Source organism: Oncorhynchus mykiss, chromosome 28, assembly GCF_013265735.2.
Source record: "Oncorhynchus mykiss isolate Arlee chromosome 28, USDA_OmykA_1.1, whole genome shotgun sequence".
NCBI lineage: Eukaryota > Metazoa > Chordata > Actinopteri > Salmoniformes > Salmonidae > Oncorhynchus > Oncorhynchus mykiss.
The window spans coordinates 41,926,523-41,950,890 of NC_048592.1; the positions used below are offsets into that span (position 1 = coordinate 41,926,523).

Below are 24,368 nucleotides of genomic sequence, written 5' to 3' on the forward strand. Positions count from 1 at the left end.
AAAAAGGAGGAGGAAGAAGAGGATGAAGAGTAGGAGAGAGAAAGAAGAAGAGAGAGAGAGAAGAGGAGAATGTCTTTTCTCACCAACTTTACGCTGACAGATGAAGCCGTGTGTGTCGTTGCAGGACCTGATTTCCCATTTTCCCAAGATGGAGGAGGAACTGGCCATCACAATACACTGTGAGACAAAGATGATCAATATCGACAACATTCACAGTCAGACTTAATTCTCTCATATAGTAGAGCTTTGAGCAAAATGTAAGTCTAGCACTTTAAATAATACATTATTAATATGTTATTATATCCGATTTATTGTGTGTAATTCTCATTTTGAATGGTGATAGTTAGTTTAAATTGATCTTACCCGACTAGCCTGAGAGGAAAGCATATCCATGTACATCTACAATTAGAAAACAAAATGGTATACGTTAGTGGTATTTATTAAGACATTGTTCTAGAGATAGAATAAGCAAAGTAAACGATGGGGATTTAATCAATGTGTTTCAGTATAATGTGTAAACGATAGGGATTTAGTCAATGTGTTTCAGTATAATATGTAAATGATGGGGATTTAGTCAATGTGTTTCAGTATAATATGTAAACGATGGGGATTTAGTCAATGTGTTTCAGTATGATGTGTAAACGATAGGGATTTAGTCAATGTGTTTCAGTATAATATGTAAATGATGGGGATTTAGTCAATGTGTTTCAGTATAATATGTAAACGATGGGGATTTAGTCAATGTGTTTCAGTATAATGTGTAAACGATAGGGATTTAGTCAATGTGTTTCAGTATAATATGTAAACGATGGGGATTTAGTCAATGTGTTTCAGTATAATATGTAAACGATAGGGATTTAGTCAATGTGTTTCAGTATGATATGTAAATGATGGGGATTTAATCAATGTGTTTCAGTATAATATGTAAACGATAGGGATTTAGTCAATGTGTTTCAGTATGATATGTAAATGATGGGGATTTAATCAATGTGTTTCAGTATAATATGTAAACGATGGGGATTTAGTCAATGTGTTTCAGTATAATATGTAAACGATGGGGATTTAGTCAATGTGTTTCAGTATAATATGTAAACGATAGGGATTTAGTCAATGTGTTTCAGTATGATATGTAAATGATGGGGATTTAATCAATGTGTTTCAGTATAATATGTAAACGATAGGGATTTAGTCAATGTGTTTCAGTATGATATGTAAATGATGGGGATTTAATCAATGTGTTTCAGTATAATATGTAAATGATGGGGATTTAGTCAATGTGTTTCAGTATAATATGTATTTAAACATATGTACAGTAGGCCTGTCGGTAGGTGTGTGTGGATATCTGTGTTTGTGTGTATACAAAATGTTTAGTATACAGTGTTTCCACCAAGTATGAACTCTGAGGTGTTTCCACCAAGTATGAACTCTGGGGTGTTTCAAACCAGTATGAACTCTGGGGTGTTTCCACCAAGTATGAACTCTGGGGTGTTTCCACCAAGTATGAACTCTGGGGTGTTTTCTCCAAGTATGACCTCTGGGGTGTTTCCAACTAGTATGAACTCTGGGGTGTTTCCACCAAGTATGAACTCTGGGGTGTTTCCAACCAGTATGAACTCTGGGGTGTTTCCAACCAGTATGACCTCTGGGGTGTTACCAACCAGTATGAACTCTGGGGTGTTTCCAACCAGTATGAACTCTGGGGTTTTTCCAACCAGTATGAACTCTGGGATGTTTCCACCAAGTATGACCTCTGGGGTGTTTCCAACCAGTATGAACTCTGGGGTGTTTCCACCAAGTATGAACTCTGGGGTGTTTCCAACCAGTTTGAACTCTGGGGTGTTTCCACCAAGTATGAACTCTGGGGTGTTTCCACCAAGTATGAACTCTGGGGTGTTTCCACCAAGTATGACCTCTGGGGTGTTTCCAACCAGTATGAACTCTGGGGTGTTTCCACCAAGTATGACATCTGGGGTGTTTCCAACCAGTATGAACTCTGGGGTGTTTCCAACCAGTATGAACTCTGGGGTGTTTCCAGACAGTATGAACTCTGGGGTGTTTCCAACCAGTATGAACTCTGGGGTGTTTCCAACCAGTATGACCTCTGGGGTGTTTCCAACCAGTATGAACTCTGGGGTGTTTCCACCAAGTATGACATCTGGGGTGTTTCCAACCAGTATGAACTCTGGGGTGTTTCCAACCAGTATGAACTCTGGGGTGTTTCCAGACAGTATGAACTCTGGGTTGTTTTTGTTTGTTTGTTTGTTTTCTTTCACTTTGAATTTTTCTGCCTAAAAGGTAAGTAATTAATTATATGTTTTTGCCTACTTGGTTTGTGTAGATATGTAGGCAAAAACATATAATTAATTACTTACCTTTTAGGCAGCAAAATGTGAAGACTTTGCAAAGCGGGTGTAGACTTTCACTAGGTCCTGTGTGTGTATGTCTGTGTTTACTTCAAGTTTGAAGGGACTTTACCTGACTATGGAAAAACCATAGCGATGGGAACATCTGCGACAGTGTCTACAATTAAGAAACAAAATATTACATATTATGGGTATTAATTAAAAAACATTATTGGTTTAGGGATAAAATTAGCAAATTAAACTCAAAGTAAACTAACACATCATGTCCAGTGTGCCACACAGTGTTCCAGGCTGTAATGTATGTGTATATTATGTAAAATGTTACCTCAATTTTCCCCACTGAGCAAATTTAAGGTCTGCTGAGCACAAACTTGAAAGTTGTGAAAATTCTGTGCAACTTCCAGCGCACGTTTACTGTGAACACTGAGGCTGTACCTGCTTTAAGTTACAGTTTTACTGTGAACACTGAGGCAGTACCTGCTGTAAGTTATAGTTTTAACAGTGGACGAGTAGGCAACTGTGGCTATTTGATCATAATGTAGGTCTACCAGAGTTGCCTACCATTAAAAACAATGGAGAAAATGCATCCCATAAAATTTTACATGGAAATAGATGTTCTATCATTCAGCCTACAGTAGCAGCCAATGTGTGGTGTTCAATATAGGCCTACATTCCATGAGACTTATGAAAAACACATGCAGGGCTTGACCTTTAACCTGTTGATCCACTTGTCCTTCAGACAAGGAGGTGACTGAATGTGTTGTTTGATGCAAGAAACCACTTTTAGAAAATTAAAATTCATTATTATTCCCGTACAATTATTACAAAGAATCAGACAAATTATGCAACGCTCTGCCTATTGGCTACTTAGCTTATTCAAGCCGGTCTGAAAATACAACACCGTCCCTTTAAAACATAAAAAAGCTCTTTACCTGACTGGCTTTTCAAAGATGGCTAGAAATGCACACTTTGTACTTTTGTAAGAATAGTTTATTTTATTTCACCTTTATTTAACCAGGTAGGCCAGTTGAGAACAAGTTCTCATTTACAACTGCGACCTGGCCAAGATAAAGCAAAGCAGTGTGACCAAAAACAACACAGAGTTACACATGGGATAAGCAATCGTACAGTCAATATCACAATAGAAAAAATTGTATACAATGTGTGCAAATGAAGCAAGGAGGTAAGGCAATAAATAGGCCAATAGTGGCATCGTAATTACAATTTAGCAATTCACTCTGAAGTGATAACTGAGCTGATGATGATGTGCAAGTAGAGATGCTCGTGTGCAAAAGAGCAGAAAAGTAAATAAAAACAGTACGCTATGTAGTTGTCACGGCCGTCGTCGGAATGAGACAGCGTTTTGAGTGTACATTTTATTTTATTTTGTAAAATGTCTCCAACGAAACAAGGATACAAGGAAATGACCATGAAGCTTATAGTGCCCCTAACAAAGATAACTTCCCACAATGACAAAAGGGGAAAAGGCTGCCGTCGTTGGAGGCTCCTGCCTGAAGGCCGCCACTGGAGACCGTCGCTGGAGGCTCCTGCCTGAAGGCCGCCGCTGGAGACCGTCGTTGGAGGCTCCTGCCTGAAGGCCATCGCTGGAGACCGTCGCTGGAGGCTCCTGCCTGAAGGCCGCCGCTGGAGACCGTCGTTGGAGGCTCCTGCCTGAAGGCCATCGCTGGAGGCTCCTGCCTGAAGGCCATCGCTGGAGGCTCCTGCCTGAAGGCCGCCGCTGGAGACCGTCGTTGGAGGCTTCTTGCCATGGATCATCACTGGAGGCTTCGTGCCATGGATCATCACTGGAGGCTTCGTGCCATGGATCATCACTGGAGGCTTCGTGCCATGGATCATCACTGGAGGCTTCATGCCATGGATCATCACTGGAGTGAGGAGACGTATGGGCAGCCTGGTGCGTGGAGCTGCCACAGGGCTTACCAGGCTGGGGAGACTTACTGGAGGTTTGGTTCTGGGAGCAGGCACAATGCTCACCAGACTGGGGAGACATAAAGGAGGATTGGTTCTGGGAGCAGGCACAGGGCTCACCCGGCTGGGGAGACATACAGGAGGCCTGGTTCTGGGAACAGGCACAGGACTCACAGGCTGGGGAGACATACAGGAGGCCTGGTTCTGGGAGCAGGCACAGGACTCACAGGCTGGGGAGACATGCAGGAGGCCTGGTTCTGGGAGCAGGCACAGAACTCACAGGCTGGAAAGACTTACAGGAGGCCTGGTTCTTGGAGCAGGCACAGGACTCACCAGGCTGGGGAGACATACAGGAGGCTTGGTTCTGGGAGCAGGCACAGGACTCACAGCCTGGGGAGACATACAGGAGGCTTGGTTCTGGGAGCAGGCACAGGACTCACCAGGCTGGGGAGACATACAGGAGGCCTGGTTCTGGGAGCTGCCACAGGACTCACAGCCTGGGGAGACATACAGGAGGCTTGGTTCTTGGCGGAGGCACCGGATTCACTGGGCCGTGGAGGCGCACTGGAGGTCTCGAGCATAGAGCCTGCACAACCTGTCCTGGCTGGATGGTGACTTTGGCCCGGCACGTGCGGGGAGCTGGAATTTTTGTTGGGGCTGCCTCTCGGGCTTCTGTGCTAGCCTTGACTCCTGGTATCGTTGTTGTTCCTCCCTTGCTACTTCCACCTGTTTCCATGGCAGGGTCTTGTCCCCTGCCATAACCTGCTCCCATGTCCAAGATGTCCTCCACTCTCTCTTCTCCCGGGCCCAGGATTCCTGCTCCTCCTGGCCACGCTGCTTGGTCCATTGGTGTCACGGCCGTCGTCGGAATGAGACGTCGGTATGAGACCAAGGTGCAGCGTTGTGAGCGTACATTTTTTATTTTGTAAAATGTCGCCAATAAAACAACAAAACAAGGAAACGACCGTGAAGCTTACAAGGGCTATAGTGCCCCTAACAAAGACAACTTCCCACAATGACAAAAGGGAAAAGGCTGCCTAAGTATGATTCCCAATCAGGGATAACGATAGACAGCTGTCCCTGATAGAGAACCATACCAGGCCAAAACATAGAAATACAAAACATAGAAAACAGAACATAGAATGCCCACCCAAATCACACCCTGACCAAACCAAATAGAGACATAAAATGTCTCTCTAAGGTCAGGGCGTGACAATGGGGATGATGTAGGTAGATTGGGTGGGCTATTTACAGATGGGCTGTGTACAGCTGCAGTGATCGGTAAGCTGCTCTGAATGCTGACTCTTAAAGTTAGTGAGAGAAATATGTCTCCAACTTCAGTGATTTTTGCAGTTCGTTCCAGTCATTGGCAACAGAGAACTGGAAGGAAAGGCGGCCAAAGGGGTGTTGGCTTTGGGGATGACCAGTGAGATACTGTATACCTGCTGGAGCGCGTGCTACGGGTGGGTGTTGCTATGGTGACCAGTGATCTGAGATAAGGCAGAGCTTTACCTAGCAAAGACTTATAGATGACCTGGAGCCAGTGGGTTTGGCGACGAATATGAAGCGAGGACCAGCCAACGAGAGCATACAGGTCACAGTAGTGGGTAGTGTATGGGGCTTTGGTGAAAAAACAGATGGCACTGTGATAGACTGCATCCAATTTGCTGAGTAGAGTGTTGGAGGGTATTTTGTAAATGACATCACCGAAGTCAAGGATTGGTAGGATAGTCAGTTTTACGAGGGTGTGTTTGGCAGCATGAGTGAAGGAGGCTTTGTTGCGAAATAGGAAGCCGATTCTAGATTTAATCTTTGATTGGAGATGCTTAATGTGAGTCTGGAAGGAGAGTTTACAGTCTAGCCAAACACCTAGGTATTTGTAGTTATCCACATATTCTAAGTCAGAACCATCCAGAGTAGTGATGCTAGTCGGGCGGGCAGGTGCGGGCAGCGATCGGTTGAAGTGCATGCATTTAGTTTTACTAGCGTTTAAGAGCAGTTGGAGACCACTGCAGTAGTGTTGTCTGGCATTGAAGCTCGTTTGGAGGTTTGTTAACACAGTATCCAACGAAGGGCCAGAGGTATACAGAACGGTGTCGTCTGCGTAGAGGTGGGTCAAAGAATCATCAGCAGCAAGAGCGACGTCATTGATGCATACAGAGAAAAGAGTCGGTCCGAGAATTGAACCCTGTGGCACCCCCATAGAGACTGCCAGAGGTCCGGACAACAGGCTCTCCGATTTTAACACACTGAACTCTATCTGAGAAGAAGTTGGTGAACCAGGTGAGGCAGTCATTTGAGAAACCAAGGCTGTTGTCTGCCAATAAGAATGTGGTTATTGACAGAGTCGAAAGCCTTGACCAGTTCGATGAATACGGCTGCACAGTATTGTCTCTTAGCAATAGCGGTTATGATATCGTTAAGGACCTTGAGCGTGGCTGATGTGCACCCGTGACCAGCTCGGAAACCAGATTGTATAGCGGAGAAGGTACGGCTCTTTCAGAACATCAGCTGGGTGGAAGAGGGGGGGGGGGGGGGGGGGGGGTGGAGGCTTGGGCAACTTGCTGCAGTGGGTGTTGAGATGTTGGGCCGGGGTAGGGGTATCCAGGTGGAAAGCATGGTCAGCCATAGAGAAATACTTCTTAAAATTGTTGACTAGGAAGTAGCTATAACTGGGCTAATAACTAGCTAACTAGCAAAACATACACAGGTGGCAACAAGTAGCTCTCACTTTGATCTCAGAACAAGAGCATTTACAACAACCCTTGGCCCTCATTGCTGAGGTAAATATGTGTACATGCGTACCTTGATGAAATCCAAGTTTAAGTATTTGACTGCCTGGCCATCGGTCCAGACAAACGCGTCCCGGTTTAAGTTACTCAGTCCAATCCACAGGTCAGTAGCACCAGAAGTCATCTGGGTCGTCAGAAACACTGCAACCATAGAGATAGAAAGAGGACTCATCTTTATATCTGTGTCATTATAGAGTCTGTGACAGCATGGGTAGCTCCATAGAGATAGATAGAGGACTCATCCTTATATCTGTTCCATTATAGCATCTGTGACAGCATGGGCAGCTCCATAGAGATAGATAGATGACTTATCTTTATATCTGTGTCATTATAGAGTCTGTGACAGCATGGGCAGATAGATAGAGGACTCATCCTTATATCTGTTCTATTATAGCATCTGTGACAGCATGGGCAGCTCCATTGAGGCTGCAACCCATAGGACTCCCCACCCAGTTGACTACTTAAAAATGGTGGATGATGGCAATGTCTCTATGGGCAGCACAATGAAGGGTTATCTCCATTTTAAAGTGGTACATTTTCTTCTTCATTGACAAACCATAGGTAACCAAATTTGATGAAGACAATGCTCCAATCATTGGCTGATTTCTCAAAACCCATAGAAATCCCCACCCAGTTGACTACTTTAAAATGGTGGAATCCCTCAACCCACAGGAGAGAGTGTTGGTCAGGAGAGAACAGGATGGATCATCACTGACTGACTGACATGTGGCTGATGGTACTGTCATTTCCATCTGTAAAACAAGATGCTACTGACACTAATAGTAGAATCCATGGGATGTTTATGTGCATGACTGTCTGTAAAATGTCACTTGATCAGCTGATCAGTTTAGGGTCAGTGGTGTTGTCTGTGGGTGTTAAATACCTGCCTGTCTAAGAGAAGATGACCGTTCATTCAGTATACAGTGCCTTGCGAAAGTATTCGGCCCCCTTGAACTTTGCGACCTTTTGGCACATTTCAGGCTTCAAACATAAAGATATAAAACTGTATTTTTTTGTGAAGAATCAACAACAAGTGGGACACAATCATGAAGTGGAACGACATTTATTGGATATTTCAAACTTTTTTAACAAATCAAAAACTGAAAAATTGGGCGTGCAAAATTATTCAGCCCCCTTAAGTTAATACTTTGTAGCGCCACCTTTTGCTGCGATTACAGCTGTAAGTCGCTTGGGGTATGTCTCTATCAGTTTTGCACATCGAGAGACTGAAATTTTTTCCCATTCCTCCTTGCAAAACAGCTCGAGCTCAGTGAGGTTGGATGGAGAGCATTTGTGAACAGCAGTTTTCAGTTCTTTCCACAGATTCTCGATTGGATTCAGGTCTGGACTTTGACTTGGTCATTCTAACACCTGGATATGTTTATTTTTGAACCATTCCATTGTAGATTTTGCTTTATGTTTTGGATCATTGTCTTGTTGGAAGACAAATCTCCGTCCCAGTCTCAGGTCTTTTGCAGACTCCATCAGCTTTTCTTCCAGAATGGTCCTGTATTTGGCTCTATCCATCTTCCCATCGATTTTAACCATCTTCCCTGTCCCTGCTGAAGAAAAGCAGGCCCAAACCATGATGCTGCCACCACCATGTTTGACAGTGGGTATGGTGTGTTCAGGGTGATGAGCTGTGTTGCTTTTACGCCAAACATAACGTTTTGCATTGTTGCCAAAAAGTTCAATTTTGGTTTCATCTGACCAGAGCACCTTCTTCCACATGTTTGGTGTGTCTCCCAGATGGCTTGTTGCAAACTTTAAACGACACTTTTTATGGATATCTTTAAGAAATGGCTTTCTTCTTGCCACTCTTCCATAAAGGCCAGATTTGTGCAATATACGACTGATTGTTGTCCTATGGACAGAGTCTCCCACCTCAGCTGTAGATCTCTGCAGTTCATCCAGAGTGATCATGGGCCTCTTGGCTGCATCTCTGATCAGTCTTCTCCTTGTATGAGCTGAAAGTTTAGAGGGACGGCCAGGTCTTGGTAGATTTGCAGTGGTCTGATACTGATATAATTTCAATATTATCGCTTGCACAGTGCTCCTTGGGATGTTTAAAGCTTGGGAAATCTTTTTGTATCCAAATCCGGCTTTAAACTTCTTCACAACAGTATCTCGGACCTGCCTGGTGTGTTCCTTGTTCTTCATGATGCTCTCTGCGCTTTTAACGGACCTCTGAGACTATCACAGTGCAGGTGTATTTATACGGAGACTTGATTTACACACAGGTGGATTGTATTTATCATCATTAGTCATTTAGGTCAACATTGGATCATTCAGAGATCCTCACTTAACTTCTGGAGAGAGTTTGCTGCACTGAAAGTAAAGGGGCTGAATAATTTTGCACGCCCAATTTTTCAGTTTTTGATTTGTTAAAAAAGTTTGAAATATCCAATAAATGTTGTTCCACTTCATGATTGTGTCCCACTTGTTGTTGATTCTTCACAAAAAAATACAGTTTTATATCTTTATGTTTGAAGCCTGAAATGTGGCAAAAAGTCGCAAAGTTCAAGGGGGCCGAATACTTTCGCAAGGCACTGTATGTATATTTTGCAGTGGTGTAAAGTATTTTAAGTACTTAAGTACTTTATGTGGGTATCTGTACTTTACTATTTATATTTTTGGCAACTTTTACTTTTCCTTCACTACATTCCTAAATAAAATAATGAACTTTTTACTCCATACATTTTTCATGGCACTCTAAAGTACTTGTTACATTCAGGAAAATGGTCCATTTCACACTAGTATCAAGAGAACATCCCTGGTCATCCCTACGGTCTCTCTGTTGAGTTTGTAAATTATGTGTTGGAGCCCCATTGGATCCATTAATAAAGAAAACTGGGAAATCGTGTCTTGTTTGCTTTTAAGTCATTTAAAATTATTTATACTTTTACTTTTGAAACTTAAGTATATTTCAAAAAACTAATACTTTTAGACTTTTACTCAAGTATCATTTTACTGGGTGACTTTGAATTTTACTGGAGTCATTTTCTATTAACGAATCTTTACTTTTACTGCCGTATAAAAATGGGGTACTTCTTTCACCACTGATTTGTTTATAAAGTATGTTGTATGTTTTAGGATCAATAGAGGTGATAGGTAGGAGAAAGGGCTATGGTCTTACATGTACTCCAGAGGGAGGGTCTTAGACCGCCACAGACGAGGGGTCATTTACAGGTTAAAATAATCTCACCTTGCTCCCGCCTACTGGCGATGGACGCCAGGTTAGCTCCCATGGATTGGCAGTACGATCTGGCCTCGAGCCAGGAACAAGGCACCCGGTATCCAATCAATTTGTAGCACTATAATCAAATCAATAAGCAATAAATCAAGTTGATTCAAGTTGATTGATTATAGGCAAACACTTTGAGTTTGACTTTCATTCTCAAAGCCTGTTGTAAAACTGTATCGCCATGTGAAAGACATTCAACATATTATTATTACATAATCAGTATTTTAACACTCTTCCTGTGTAACCTTTGATCTCTGGCCTTAGGATCCATTCTCTCCTCTTACTGACCTTAGACTGGTAGCGGACCCATTCCGGGGGGCAGCCTCCTGTGGGGGGGGCAGTAGGGGGCACGGTGCTGTTCACTGGGGGGGAACCACTCCTCTCACAGATGGACCTCATTTCAGTGCCACAGTTATAGTCATGCCAGAAACCTGGAGACACAGACACATAGTTATAGTCATGCCAGAAACCTGAAGACACATAGTTATAGTCATGCCAGAAACCTGGAGACACAGACACATAGTTATAGTCATGCCAGAAACCTGGAGACACAGATACATAGTTATAGTCATGCCAGAAACCTGAAGACACAGTTATAGTCATGCCAGAAACCTGGAGACACAGATATAGTAGGGCCAGAAACCTGGAGACACAGTTATAGTCATGCCAGAAACCTGGAGACACAGTTATAGTCAAGCCAGAAACCTGGAGACACAGTTATAGTCATGCCAGAAACCTGGAGACACAGACACACAGTTATAGTCATGCCAGAAACCTGAAGACACAGTTATAGTCATGCCAGAAACCTGAAGACACAGACACACAGTTATAGTCATGCCAGAAACCTGAAGACATTGTTATAGTCATGCCAGAAACCTGGAGACACAGACACATAGTAATAGTCATGCCAGAAACCTGGAGACACAGACACACAGTTATAGTCATGCCAGAAACCTGGAGACACACAGTTATAGTCATGACAGAAACCTGAAGACACATAGTTATAGTCATGCCAGAAACCTGGAGACACAGACACATAGTTTTAGTCATGCCAGAAACGTGGAGACACATAGTTATAGTCATGCCAGAAACCTGAAGACATAGTTATAGTCATGCCATAAACCTGGAGACACAGGCACATAGTTATAGTCATGCCAAAAACCTGGAGACACAGACACACAGTTATAGTCATGTCAGAAACCTGGAGACACATAGTTATAGTCATGCCAGAAACCTGGAGACACAGACACATAGTTATAGTCATGCCAGAAACCTGGAGACACAGACACACAGTTATAGTCATGCCAGAAACCTGGAGACACAGACACATAGTTATAGTCATGCCAGAAACCTGGAGACACACAGTTATAGTCATGACAGAAACCTGAAGACACAGTTATAGTCATGCCAGAAACCTGGAGACACACAGTTATAGTCATGCCAGAAACCTGGAGACACAGACACATAGTTATAGTCATGCCAGAAACCTGGAGACACAGACACACAGTTATAGTCATGCCAGAAACCTGGAGACACAGAAACATAGTTATAGTCATGCCAGAAACCTGGAGACACAGACACATAGTTATAGTCATGCCAGAAACCTGGAGACACAGTTATAGTCATGCCAGAAACCTGAAGACACAGACACATAGTTATAGTCATGCCAGAAACCTGGAGACACAGACACATAGTTATAGTCATGCCAGAAACCTGAAGACACAGACAGACAGCTATAGTCATGCCATAAACCTGGAGACACAGACACGTAGTTATAGTCATGCCAGAAACCTTGAGACACAGACACACAGTTATAGTCATGCCAGAAACCTGGAGACACAGACACATAGTTATAGTCATGCCAGAAACCTGGAGACACAGACAGACAGCTATAGTCATGCCATAAACCTGGAGACACAGACACGTAGTTATAGTCATGCCAGAAACCTTGAGACACAGACACACAGTTATAGTCATGCCAGAAACCTGGAGACACAGACACATAGTTATAGTCATGCCAGAAACCTGGAGACACAGTTATAGTCATGCCAGAAACCTGAAGGCACAGACACAAAGTTATAGTCATGCCAGAAACCTGGAGACACAGACACATAGTTATAGTCATGCCAGAAACCTGGAGACACAGACACACAGTTATAGTCATGCCAGAAACCTGGAGACACACAGTTATAGTCATGCCAGAAACCTGGAGACACAGACACACAGTTATAGTCATGCCAGAAACCTGGAGACACAGACACACAGTTATAGTCATGCCAGACACCTGGAGACACACAGTTATAGTCATGCCAGAAACCTGGAGACACAGACACACAGTTATAGTCATGCCAGAAACCTGGAGACGCAGACACATAGTTATAGTCATGCCAGAAACCTGGAGACGCAGACACATAGTTATAGTCATGCCAGAAACCTGGAGACACAGTTATAGTCATGCCAGAAACCTGAAGACACAGTTATAGTCATGCCAGAAACCTGGAGACACACAGTTATAGTCATGCCAGAAACCTGGAGACACAGACGCACAGTTATAGTCATGCCAGAAACCTGGAGACACATAGTTATAGTCATGCCAGAAACCAAAACACACACAGTTATAGTCATGCCAGAAACCTGGAGACACAGTTATAGTCATGCCAGAAACCTGGAGACACAGTTATAGTCATGCCAGAAACCTGAACACTCAGACACACAGTTATAGTCATGCCAGAAACCTGGAGACACAGACACACAGTTATAGTCATGCCAGAAACCTGGAGACACAGACACATAGTTATAGTCATGCCAGAAACCTGGAGACACAGTTATAGTCATGCCAGAAACCTGGAGACACACAGTTATAGTCATGCCAGAAACCTGGAGACACAGTTATAGTCATGCCAGAAACCTGGAGACACACAGTTATAGTCAAGCCAGAAACATGAAGACACACAGCTATAGTCATGCCAGAAACCAAAACACAGAACAGTTATAGTCATGCCAGAAACCTGGAGACACAGACACACAGTTATAGTCATGCCAGAAACCTGGAGACACAGACACATAGTTATAGTCATGCCAGAAACCTGGAGACACAGTTATAGTCATGCCAGAAACCTGGAGACACAGTTATAGTCATGCCAGAAACCTGAACACTCAGACACACAGTTATAGTCATGCCAGAAACCTGAACACTCAGACACATAGTTAAAGTCATGCCAGAAACCTGAAGACACAGACACATAGTTATTGTCATGCCAGAAACCTGAACACACAGACACACAGTTATAGTCATGCCAGAAACCTTGAGACACACAGTTATAGTCATGCCAGAAACCTGAAGACACAGTTATAGTCATAACAGAAACATGGAGACACATAGTTATAGTCATGCCAGAAACCTGGAGACACAGTTATAGTCATGCCAGAAACCTGAAGACACAGTTATAGTCATGCCAGAAACCTGGAGACACAGACACACAGTTATAGTCAAGCCAGAAACATGAAGACACACAGCTATAGTCATGCCAGAAACCAAAATACACACAGTTATAGTCATGCCAGAAACCTGGAGACACAGACACATAGTTATAGTCATGACAGAAACCTGAAGACACACAGCTATAGTCATGCCAGAAACCTGGAGGCACAGACACACAGTTATAGTCATGCCAGAAACCTGGAGACACAGACACATAGTTATAGTCATGCCAGAAACCTGGAGACACAGACACATAGTTATAGTCATGCCAGAAACCTGGAGACACAGACACATAGTTACAGTCATGCCAGAAACCTGGAGACACAGACACACAGTTATAGTCATGCCAGAAACCTGGAGACACATAGTTATAGTCATGCCAGAAACCTGGAGACACAGACACATAGTTATAGTCATGACAGAAACCTGAAGACACACAGCTATAGTCATGCCAGAAACCAAAACACACACAGTTATAGTCATGCCAGAAACCTGGAGACACAGACACACAGTTATAGTCATGCCAGAAACCTGGAGACACACAGTTATAGTCATGACAGAAACCTGAAGACACATAGTTATAGTCATGCCAGAAACCTGGAGACACAGACACATAGTTTTAGTCATGCCAGAAACGTGGAGACACATAGTTATAGTCATGCCAGAAACCTGAAGACATAGTTATAGTCATGCCATAAACCTGGAGACACAGGCACATAGTTATAGTCATGCCAAAAACCTGGAGACACAGACACACAGTTATAGTCATGTCAGAAACCTGGAGACACATAGTTATAGTCATGCCAGAAACCTGGAGACACAGACACATAGTTATAGTCATGCCAGAAACCTGGAGACACAGACACACAGTTATAGTCATGCCAGAAACCTGGAGACACAGACACATAGTTATAGTCATGCCAGAAACCTGGAGACACACAGTTATAGTCATGACAGAAACCTGAAGACACAGTTATAGTCATGCCAGAAACCTGGAGACACACAGTTATAGTCATGCCAGAAACCTGGAGACACAGACACATAGTTATAGTCATGCCAGAAACCTGGAGACACAGACACACAGTTATAGTCATGCCAGAAACCTGGAGACACAGAAACATAGTTATAGTCATGCCAGAAACCTGGAGACACAGACACATAGTTATAGTCATGCCAGAAACCTGGAGACACAGTTATAGTCATGCCAGAAACCTGAAGACACAGACACATAGTTATAGTCATGCCAGAAACCTGGAGACACAGACACATAGTTATAGTCATGCCAGAAACCTGGAGACACAGACAGACAGCTATAGTCATGCCATAAACCTGGAGACACAGACACGTAGTTATAGTCATGCCAGAAACCTTGAGACACAGACACACAGTTATAGTCATGCCAGAAACCTGGAGACACAGACACATAGTTATAGTCATGCCAGAAACCTGGAGACACAGACAGACAGCTATAGTCATGCCATAAACCTGGAGACACAGACACACAGTTATAGTCATGCCATAAACCTGGAGACACAGACACATAGTTATAGTCATGCCAGAAACCTGGAGACACAGTTATAGTCATGCCAGAAACCTGAAGGCACAGACACAAAGTTATAGTCATGCCAGAAACCCGGAGACACAGACACATAGTTATAGTCATGCCAGAAACCTGGAGACACAGACACACAGTTATAGTCATGCCAGAAACCTGGAGACACACAGTTATAGTCATGCCAGAAACCTGGAGACACAGACACACAGTTATAGTCATGCCAGAAACCTGGAGACACAGACACACAGTTATAGTCATGCCAGACACCTGGAGACACACAGTTATAGTCATGCCAGAAACCTGGAGACACAGACACACAGTTATAGTCATGCCAGAAACCTGGAGACGCAGACACATAGTTATAGTCATGCCAGAAACCTGGAGACGCAGACACATAGTTATAGTCATGCCAGAAACCTGGAGACACAGTTATAGTCATGCCAGAAACCTGAAGACACAGTTATAGTCATGCCAGAAACCTGGAGACACACAGTTATAGTCATGCCAGAAACCTGGAGACACAGACGCACAGTTATAGTCATGCCAGAAACCTGGAGACACATAGTTATAGTCATGCCAGAAACCAAAACACACACAGTTATAGTCATGCCAGAAACTTGGAGACACAGACACATAGTTATAGTCATGCCAGAAACCTGGAGACACAGTTATAGTCATGCCAGAAACCTGGAGACACAGTTATAGTCATGCCAGAAACCTGAACACTCAGACACACAGTTATAGTCATGCCAGAAACCTGGAGACACAGACACACAGTTATAGTCATGCCAGAAACCTGGAGACACAGACACATAGTTATAGTCATGCCAGAAACCTGGAGACACAGTTATAGTCATGCCAGAAACCTGGAGACACACAGTTATAGTCATGCCAGAAACCTGGAGACACAGTTATAGTCATGCCAGAAACTTGGAGACACACAGTTATAGTCAAGCCAGAAACATGAAGACACACAGCTATAGTCATGCCAGAAACCAAAACACAGAACAGTTATAGTCATGCCAGAAACCTGGAGACACAGACACACAGTTATAGTCATGCCAGAAACCTGGAGACACAGACACATAGTTATAGTCATGCCAGAAACCTGGAGACACAGTTATAGTCATGCCAGAAACCTGGAGACACAGTTATAGTCATGCCAGAAACCTGAACACTCAGACACACAGTTATAGTCATGCCAGAAACCTGAACACTCAGACACATAGTTAAAGTCATGCCAGAAACCTGAAGACACAGACACATAGTTATTGTCATGCCAGAAACCTGAACACACAGACACACAGTTATAGTCATGCCAGAAACCTTGAGACACACAGTTATAGTCATGCCAGAAACCTGAAGACACAGTTATAGTCATAACAGAAACATGGAGACACATAGTTATAGTCATGCCAGAAACCTGGAGACACAGTTATAGTCATGCCAGAAACCTGAAGACACAGTTATAGTCATGCCAGAAACCTGGAGACACAGACACACAGTTATAGTCAAGCCAGAAACATGAAGACACACAGCTATAGTCATGCCAGAAACCAAAATACACACAGTTATAGTCATGCCAGAAACCTGGAGACACAGACACATAGTTATAGTCATGACAGAAACCTGAAGACACACAGCTATAGTCATGCCAGAAACCTGGAGACACAGACACACAGTTATAGTCATGCCAGAAACCTGGAGACACAGACACATAGTTATAGTCATGCCAGAAACCTGGAGACACAGACACATAGTTATAGTCATGCCAGAAACCTGGAGACACAGACACATAGTTACAGTCATGCCAGAAACCTGGAGACACAGACACACAGTTATAGTCATGCCAGAAACCTGGAGACACATAGTTATAGTCATGCCAGAAACCTGGAGACACAGACACATAGTTATAGTCATGACAGAAACCTGAAGACACACAGCTATAGTCATGCCAGAAACCAAAACACACACAGTTATAGTCATGCCAGAAACCTGGAGACACAGACACACAGTTATAGTCATGCCAGAAACCTGAAGACACAGACAAACAGTTATAGTCATGCCAGAAACCTGAAGACACAGACACACAGTTATAGTCATGCCAGAAACCCGAAGACACAGACACACAGTTATAGTCATGCCAGAAACCTGGAGACACAGACACACAGTTATAGTCATAACAGAAACCTGGAGACACAGACACACAGTTATAGTCTTGCCAGAAACCTGAAGACACATAGTTATAGTCATGCCAGAAACCTGAAGACACATAGTTATAGTCATGCCAGAAACCTGAAGACACAGACACACAGTTATAGTAATGCCAGAAACCTAGAGACACACAGTTATAGTCATAACAGAAACCTGGAGACACAGACACATAGTTATAGTCATGCCAGAAACCTGGAGACACATAGTTATAGTCATGCCAGAAACCTGAAGACACAGTTATAGTCATGCCAGAAACCTGGAGACAGAGACACATAGTTATAGTCATGCCAGAAACCTGGAGACACAGTTATAGTCATGCCAGAAACCTGGAGACACATAGTTATAGTCAAGCCAGAAACCTGGAGACACAGACACGTAGTTATAGTCATGCCAGAAACCTGGAGACACAGACACATAGTTATAGTCATGCCAGAAACCTGGAGACACAGACACATAGTTATAGTCATGCCAGAAACCTGAAGACACAGACACACAGTTATAGTAGACCTAATCATGCCATTGAGTTATGTGGTAACCAGCCCCAAGATTCAGAATGATAATAACTCAATGGAAGTTCTTATAAGAGAGGAACATTTTTGGGCCTTATCTTTAGCTCACCCATGGAGCTGTACATGACAACACAGTTCTCATCGTTGTTCTTGAAGTTCGGCTGGTTGTCGTCCCATCTCTGGAATACTACTGGGGTACCGTCCATCCACCTGAACAGAACACAGGACACAATAACTTAGAACACAAGGATTCAAGATCTCAGAACACAGGACACAATAACTCAGAACACAGCACACAATAACTCAGAACACAAGGATTCAAGAACTCAGAACACAGGACACAATCACTAAGAACACAAGGATTCAAGAACTCAGAACACAGGACACAATCACTCAGAACACACGGATTCAAGAACTCAGAACACAGGACACAATAACTCAGAACACAGGACACAATAACTCAGAACACAAGGATTCAAGAACTCAGAGCACAGGACACAATAACTCAGAACACAAGGATTCAAGAACTCAGAACACAATAACATGAGAACTCGGAACACAGGACACAATCACTCAGAACACAAGGATTCAAGAACTCAGAACACAGGACACAATAACTCAGAACACAAGGATTCAAGAACTCAGATCACAAGAACATGAAAACTCGGAACACAGGACACAATAACTAAGAACACAAGGATTCAAGAACTCAGAACACAAGAACATGAGAACTCAGAACACAGGACACAATCACTCAGAACACAAGGATTCAATAACTCAGAACACAAGGATTCAAGAACTCAGAACACAGGACACAATAACTCAGAACACAAGGATTCAAGAACTCAGAACACAATAACATGAGAACTCAGAACACAAGAACATGAGAACTAAGAACACAAGAACATGAGAACTCAGAACACAAGAACATGAGAACTAAGAACACAAAACATAAGATACTGAATATCCCTTTGAGCATGGTGCATAATTACACTTTGGATGGTGTACACCCAGTCACTACAAAGATGCAGGCGCCCATAATTAAGATGCTGGAGGGGAAGGAAACCACTCAGGGAGTTCACCATGAGGTCAATGGTGACATTAAACCAGTGTAATGGCTGTGATAGGAGGAAACTTAGGATGGATCAACAATCACAATACTAACCTGAATGATAGAGTGAAAAGAAGGAAGCCTGTACTGAACAGAAAATAAGGCAACAAGGCACTAAAGTAATTTGGCAAAAAAAATTGCAAAGCATTTAACTTTTTGTCCTGAATAAAAAGTGTTATGTTTGGGGAAAATCCAATACAACACATTACTGAGTACCACTCTTCATATTTTCAAGCATAGTGGTGGCTGCATCATGTTATGGGTATTTTTTTAAATTTTTTATTTCACCTTTATTTAACCAGGTAAGCTAGTTGAGAACAAGTTCTCATTTGCAACTGCGACCTGGCCAAGATAAAGCATAGCAGTTCGACACATACAACAACACAGAGTTACACATGGAATGAACAAAAAATACAGTCAATAATACAGTAGAAAAAAAAGTCTATATACAGTGAGTGTAAATGAGGTCAAATAAGGGAGTTAAGGCAATAAATAGGCTATGGTGGTGAAGTAATTACAATATGGCAATTAAACACTGGAATGGTAGATGTGCAGAAGATGGATGTGCAAGTAGAGATACTGTGATGCAAAAGGAGCAAAATAAATAAATACAGTATGGGGATGAGGTAGATACAGTGGGGCAAAAAAGTATTTAGTCAGCCACCAATTGTGCAAGTTCTCCCACTTAAAAAGATGAGAGAGGCCTGTAATTTTCATCATAGGTACACTTCAACTATGACAGACAAAATGAGAAAAAAAATCCAGAAAATCACATTGTAGGATTTTTTATGAATTTATTTGCAAATTATGGTGGAAAATAAGTATTTGGTCAATAACAAAAGTTTATCTCAATACTTTGTTATATACCCTTTGTTGGCAATGACAGAGGTCAAACGTTTTCTGTAAGTCTTCACAAGGTTTTCACACACTGTTGCTGGTATTTTGGCCCATTCCTCCATGCAGATCTCCTCTAGAGCAGTGATGGGCTATGAACAGGTGCAGTGATCTGTGAGCTGCTCTGACAGCTGGTTCTTAAAGCTAGTGAGGGAGATATGAGTCTCCAGCTTCAGGGATTTTTTCAGTTCGTTCCAGTCAGTGGCAGCAGAGAACTGGAAGGAAAGGCGACCAAAGGAGGAATTGGCTTTTGGGGGTGACCAGTGAGATATACCTGCTGAAGCATGTGCTACGAGTGGGTGGTGCTATGGTGACCATTGAGCTGAGATAGGGCGGGGCTTTACCTAGCAGAGACTTGTAGATAACCTGTAGCCAGTGGGTTTGGCGAAGAGTATGAAACGAGGGCCAGCCAACGAGAGCGTACAGGTCGCAGTGGTGGGTAGTATATGGGGCTTTGGTGACAAAACGGATGGCACTGTGAGACTACATCCAGTTTGCTGAGTAGAGTGTTGGAGGCTATTTTATAGATGACATCACCGAAGTCAAGGATCGGTAGGATGGTCAGTTTTACGAGGGTTTGTTTTGCAGCATGAGTGAAGGAAGCTTTGTTGCGAAATAGGAAGCCGATTCTAGATGTAATTTTTGATTGGAGATGCTTAATGTGAGTCTGGAAGGAGAGTTTACAGTCTAGCCAGACACCTAGGTATTTGTAGTTATCCACGTATTCTAAGTCAGAGCCGTCCAGAGTAGTGATGCTGGATGGGCGGGCAGGTGCAGGCAGCGATCGGTTGAGGAGCATGCATTTACTTTTATTTGCGTTTAAGAGCAGTTGGAGGCCACGGAAGGAGAGTTGTATGACATTGAAGCTTATGTTACTGTATATGTACTAATCAGAATACTACATGTTACTGTATATGTATGAGTTTTCTTTCTTGACGCTAGTACTGAAAATGTGTGTGTGAATGTGGTCAAGAGTTTAGAACAATGACGGTCTGTTCCTTGGTACAAATGAATCAGACTGGCTAGAGTGCTTATCTACACAAGAAAACATTGACTTGTAAATTATATTAAATTGGTAGGGAGACGGATGTGGGAAGGCTTGATACACAGCCTTTGTACTGGAACGGAGATGGCACGGGGTAGTGTTAGAACTAATGACGTCATTTTCAGTTTATAACCTGTGGTAACCTGTATTGTGGCAGTACTCTCTTGAATAAAGGCTGTTACTTGACTTTAAGACCGGGGCTCTGTCCATTCCTATAAAATAAGGGTCTTACAAATTCTTATGAATTGACAGAGTGTTTAATTTTATTTGGGAATTAAAACAGAGGAATCAAATTCCTTCAACACAGTTGGAGGCCATGGAAGTAGAGTTGTATGGCATTGAAGCTCATCTGGAGGTTTCACACTGAACTCTATCAGAGAAGTAGTTGGTGAACCAGGCGAGGCAATCATTAGAGAAACCAAGGCTGTTGAGTCTGCCAATAAGAATACGGTGATTGACAGCGTCGAAAGCCTTGGCCAGATCAATGAATACGGCTGCACAGTAATGTTTCTTATCGATGGCGGTTATGATATCGTTAAGGACCTTGAGCGTGGCTGAGGTGAACCCATGACCAGCTCGGAAACTAGATTGCATAGCGGAGAAGGTACGATGTGATTCAAAATGGTCAGTAATCTGTTTGTTAACTTGGCTTTCGAAGACCTTAGAAAGACAGGGTAGGATAGATATACAGTGCCTTGCGAAAGTATTCGGCCCCCTTGAACTTTGCAACCTTTTGCCACATTTCAGGCTTCAAACATAAAGATATAAAACTGTATTTTTTTTGTGAAGAATCAACAAAAAGTGGGACACAATCATGAAGTGGAACGACATTTATTGGATATTTTAAACTTTTTTAACAAATCAAAAACTGAAAAATTGGGCGTGCAAAATTATTCAGCCCCCTTAAGTTAATACTTTGTAGCGCCACCTTTTGCTGCAGTTACAGCTGTAAGTCGCTTGGGGTATGTCTATATCAGTTTTGCACATCGAGAGACTGACATTTTTTCCCATTCCTCCTTGCAAAACAGCTCGAGCTCAGTGAGGTTGGATGGAGAGCATTTGTGAACAGCAGTTTTCAGTTCTTTCCACAGATTCTCGATTGGATTCAGGTCTGGACTTTGACTTGGCCATTCTAACACCTGGATATGTTTATTTTTGAACCATTCCATTGTAGATTTTGCTTTATGTTTTGGATCATTGTCTTGTTGGAAGACAAATCTCCATCCCAGTCTCAGGTCTTTTGCAGACTCCATCAGGTTTTCTTCCAGAATGGTCCTGTATTTGGCTCCATCCATCTTCCCATCAATCTTAACCATCTTCCCTGTCCCTGCTGAAGAAAAGCAGGCCCAAACCATGATGCTGCCACCACCATGTTTGACAGTGGGGATGGTGTGTTCAGCTGTGTTGCTTTTACGCCAAACATAACATTTTGCATTGTTGCCAAAAAGTTCAATTTTGGTTTCATCTGACCAGAGCACCTTCTTCCACATGTTTGGTGTGTCTCCCAGGTGGCTTGTGGCAAACTTTAAACAACACTTTTTATGGATATCTTTAAGAAATGGCTTTCTTCTTGCCACTCTTCCATAAAGGCCAGATTTGTGCAATATACGACTGATTGTTGTCCTATGGACAGAGTCTCCCACCTCAGCTGTAGATCTCTGCAGTTCATCCAGAGTGATCATGGGCCTCTTGGCTGCATCTCTGATCAGTCTTCTCCTTGTATGAGCTGAAAGTTTAGAGGGACGGCCAGGTCTTGGTAGATTTGCAGTGGTCTGATACTCCTTCCTTTTCAATATTATCGCTTGCACAGTGCTCGTTGGGATGTTTAGCTTGGGAAATCGTTTTGTATCCAAATCCGGCTTTAAACTTCTTCACAACAGTATCTCGGACCTGCCTGGTGTGTTCCTTGTTCTTCATGATGCTCTCTGCGCTTTTAACGGACCTCTGAGACTATCACAGTGCAGGTGCATTTATACGGAGACTTGATTACACACAGGTGGATTGTATTTATCATCATTAGTCATTTAGGTCAACATTGGATCATTCAGAGATCCTCACTGAACTTCTGGAGAGAGTTTGCTGCACTGAAAGTAAAGGGGCTGAATAATTTTGCACGCCCAATTTTTCAGTTTTTGATTTGTTAAAAAAGTTTGAAATATCCAATAAATGTCATTCCACTTCATGATTGTGTCCTACTTGTTGTTGATTTTTCACAAAAAATACAGTTTTATATCTTTATGTTTGAAGCCTGAAATGTGGCAAAAGGTCGCAAAGTTCAAGGGGGCCGAATACTTTCGCAAGGCACTGTAGGTCTGTAACAGTTTGGGTCCAGAGTGTCTCCCCCTTTGAAGAGGGGGAAGACCGTGGCAGCTTTCCAATCTTTGGGAATCTCAGATGATACGAAAGAGAGGTTGAACAGGCTAGTAATAGGGGTTGCAACAATTTCGGCAGATAATTTAAGAAAGAGAGGGTCCAGATTGTCTAGTCCGGCTAATTTGTAGGGGTCTAGATTTTGCAGCTCTTTCAGAACATCAGCTATCTGGATATGGGTGAAGGAGAAATGGTGGGGCTTAGGTGGGTTGCTGTGGAGGGTGCCGAGCAGTTGACCGGGGTAGGGGTAGCCGTAAAGATATGCTTATTGAAATTCTCAATTATAGTGGATTTGTCGGTTGTAACAGTGTTTCCTAGCCTCAGAGCAGTGGGTAGCTGCGATGAGGTGCTCTTATTCTCCATGAACTTTTTTGAGTTTGTACTGCAGGATGCAAATTTCTGTTTAAAAAAGCTAGCCTTAGCTTTCCTAACTGCCTGTGTATATTGGTTCCTAACCTCCCTGAAAAGTTGCATATCACGGGGGCTATTCGATGCTAATGCAGTACGCCACAGGATGTTTTTGTGCTGGTCAAGGACAGTCAGGTCTGGAGTGACCCAAGGGCTATATCTATTCCTGGTTCTACATTTTTTGAATGGGGCATGCCTATTTAAGATGGTGAGGAAGGCACTTTTAAAGAATAACCAGGCATCCTCTACTGTCGGGATGAGGTCAATGTCGTCAATGCCAGGTCGATTAGAAAGGCCTGCTCACAGAAGTGTTTTAGGGAGAGTTTGACAGTGATGAAGGGTGGTCGTTTTGCTCGCAGACCCATTACGGATGCAGGCAAGGAGGCAGTGATCGCTGAGATCTTGGTTGAAAACAGCAGAGGTGTATTTGGAGGGTGAGTTAGTTAGGATGAT

The 24,368-nt window shown here is 43.0% G+C and overlaps 1 protein-coding gene across 1 annotated transcript in view; it reads right to left on the reverse strand.

Moving 5' to 3' along the window:
* Positions 1–24,368, reverse strand: part of LOC110508267 (macrophage mannose receptor 1) — a 230,583-nt gene that overhangs the window by 19,741 nt on the left and 186,474 nt on the right. Inside the window, exons 19-25 of the mRNA XM_036966151.1 lie at positions 18,197–18,297; positions 10,617–10,759; positions 10,290–10,398; positions 7,098–7,225; positions 2,476–2,520; positions 364–399; positions 84–177 (exon numbers count right to left, since the gene is read on the reverse strand). Coding sequence (XP_036822046.1) covers positions 84–177; positions 364–399; positions 2,476–2,520; positions 7,098–7,225; positions 10,290–10,398; positions 10,617–10,759; positions 18,197–18,297 — 656 coding nt within the window. The remainder of the gene's footprint in view (positions 1–83; positions 178–363; positions 400–2,475; positions 2,521–7,097; positions 7,226–10,289; positions 10,399–10,616; positions 10,760–18,196; positions 18,298–24,368) is intronic.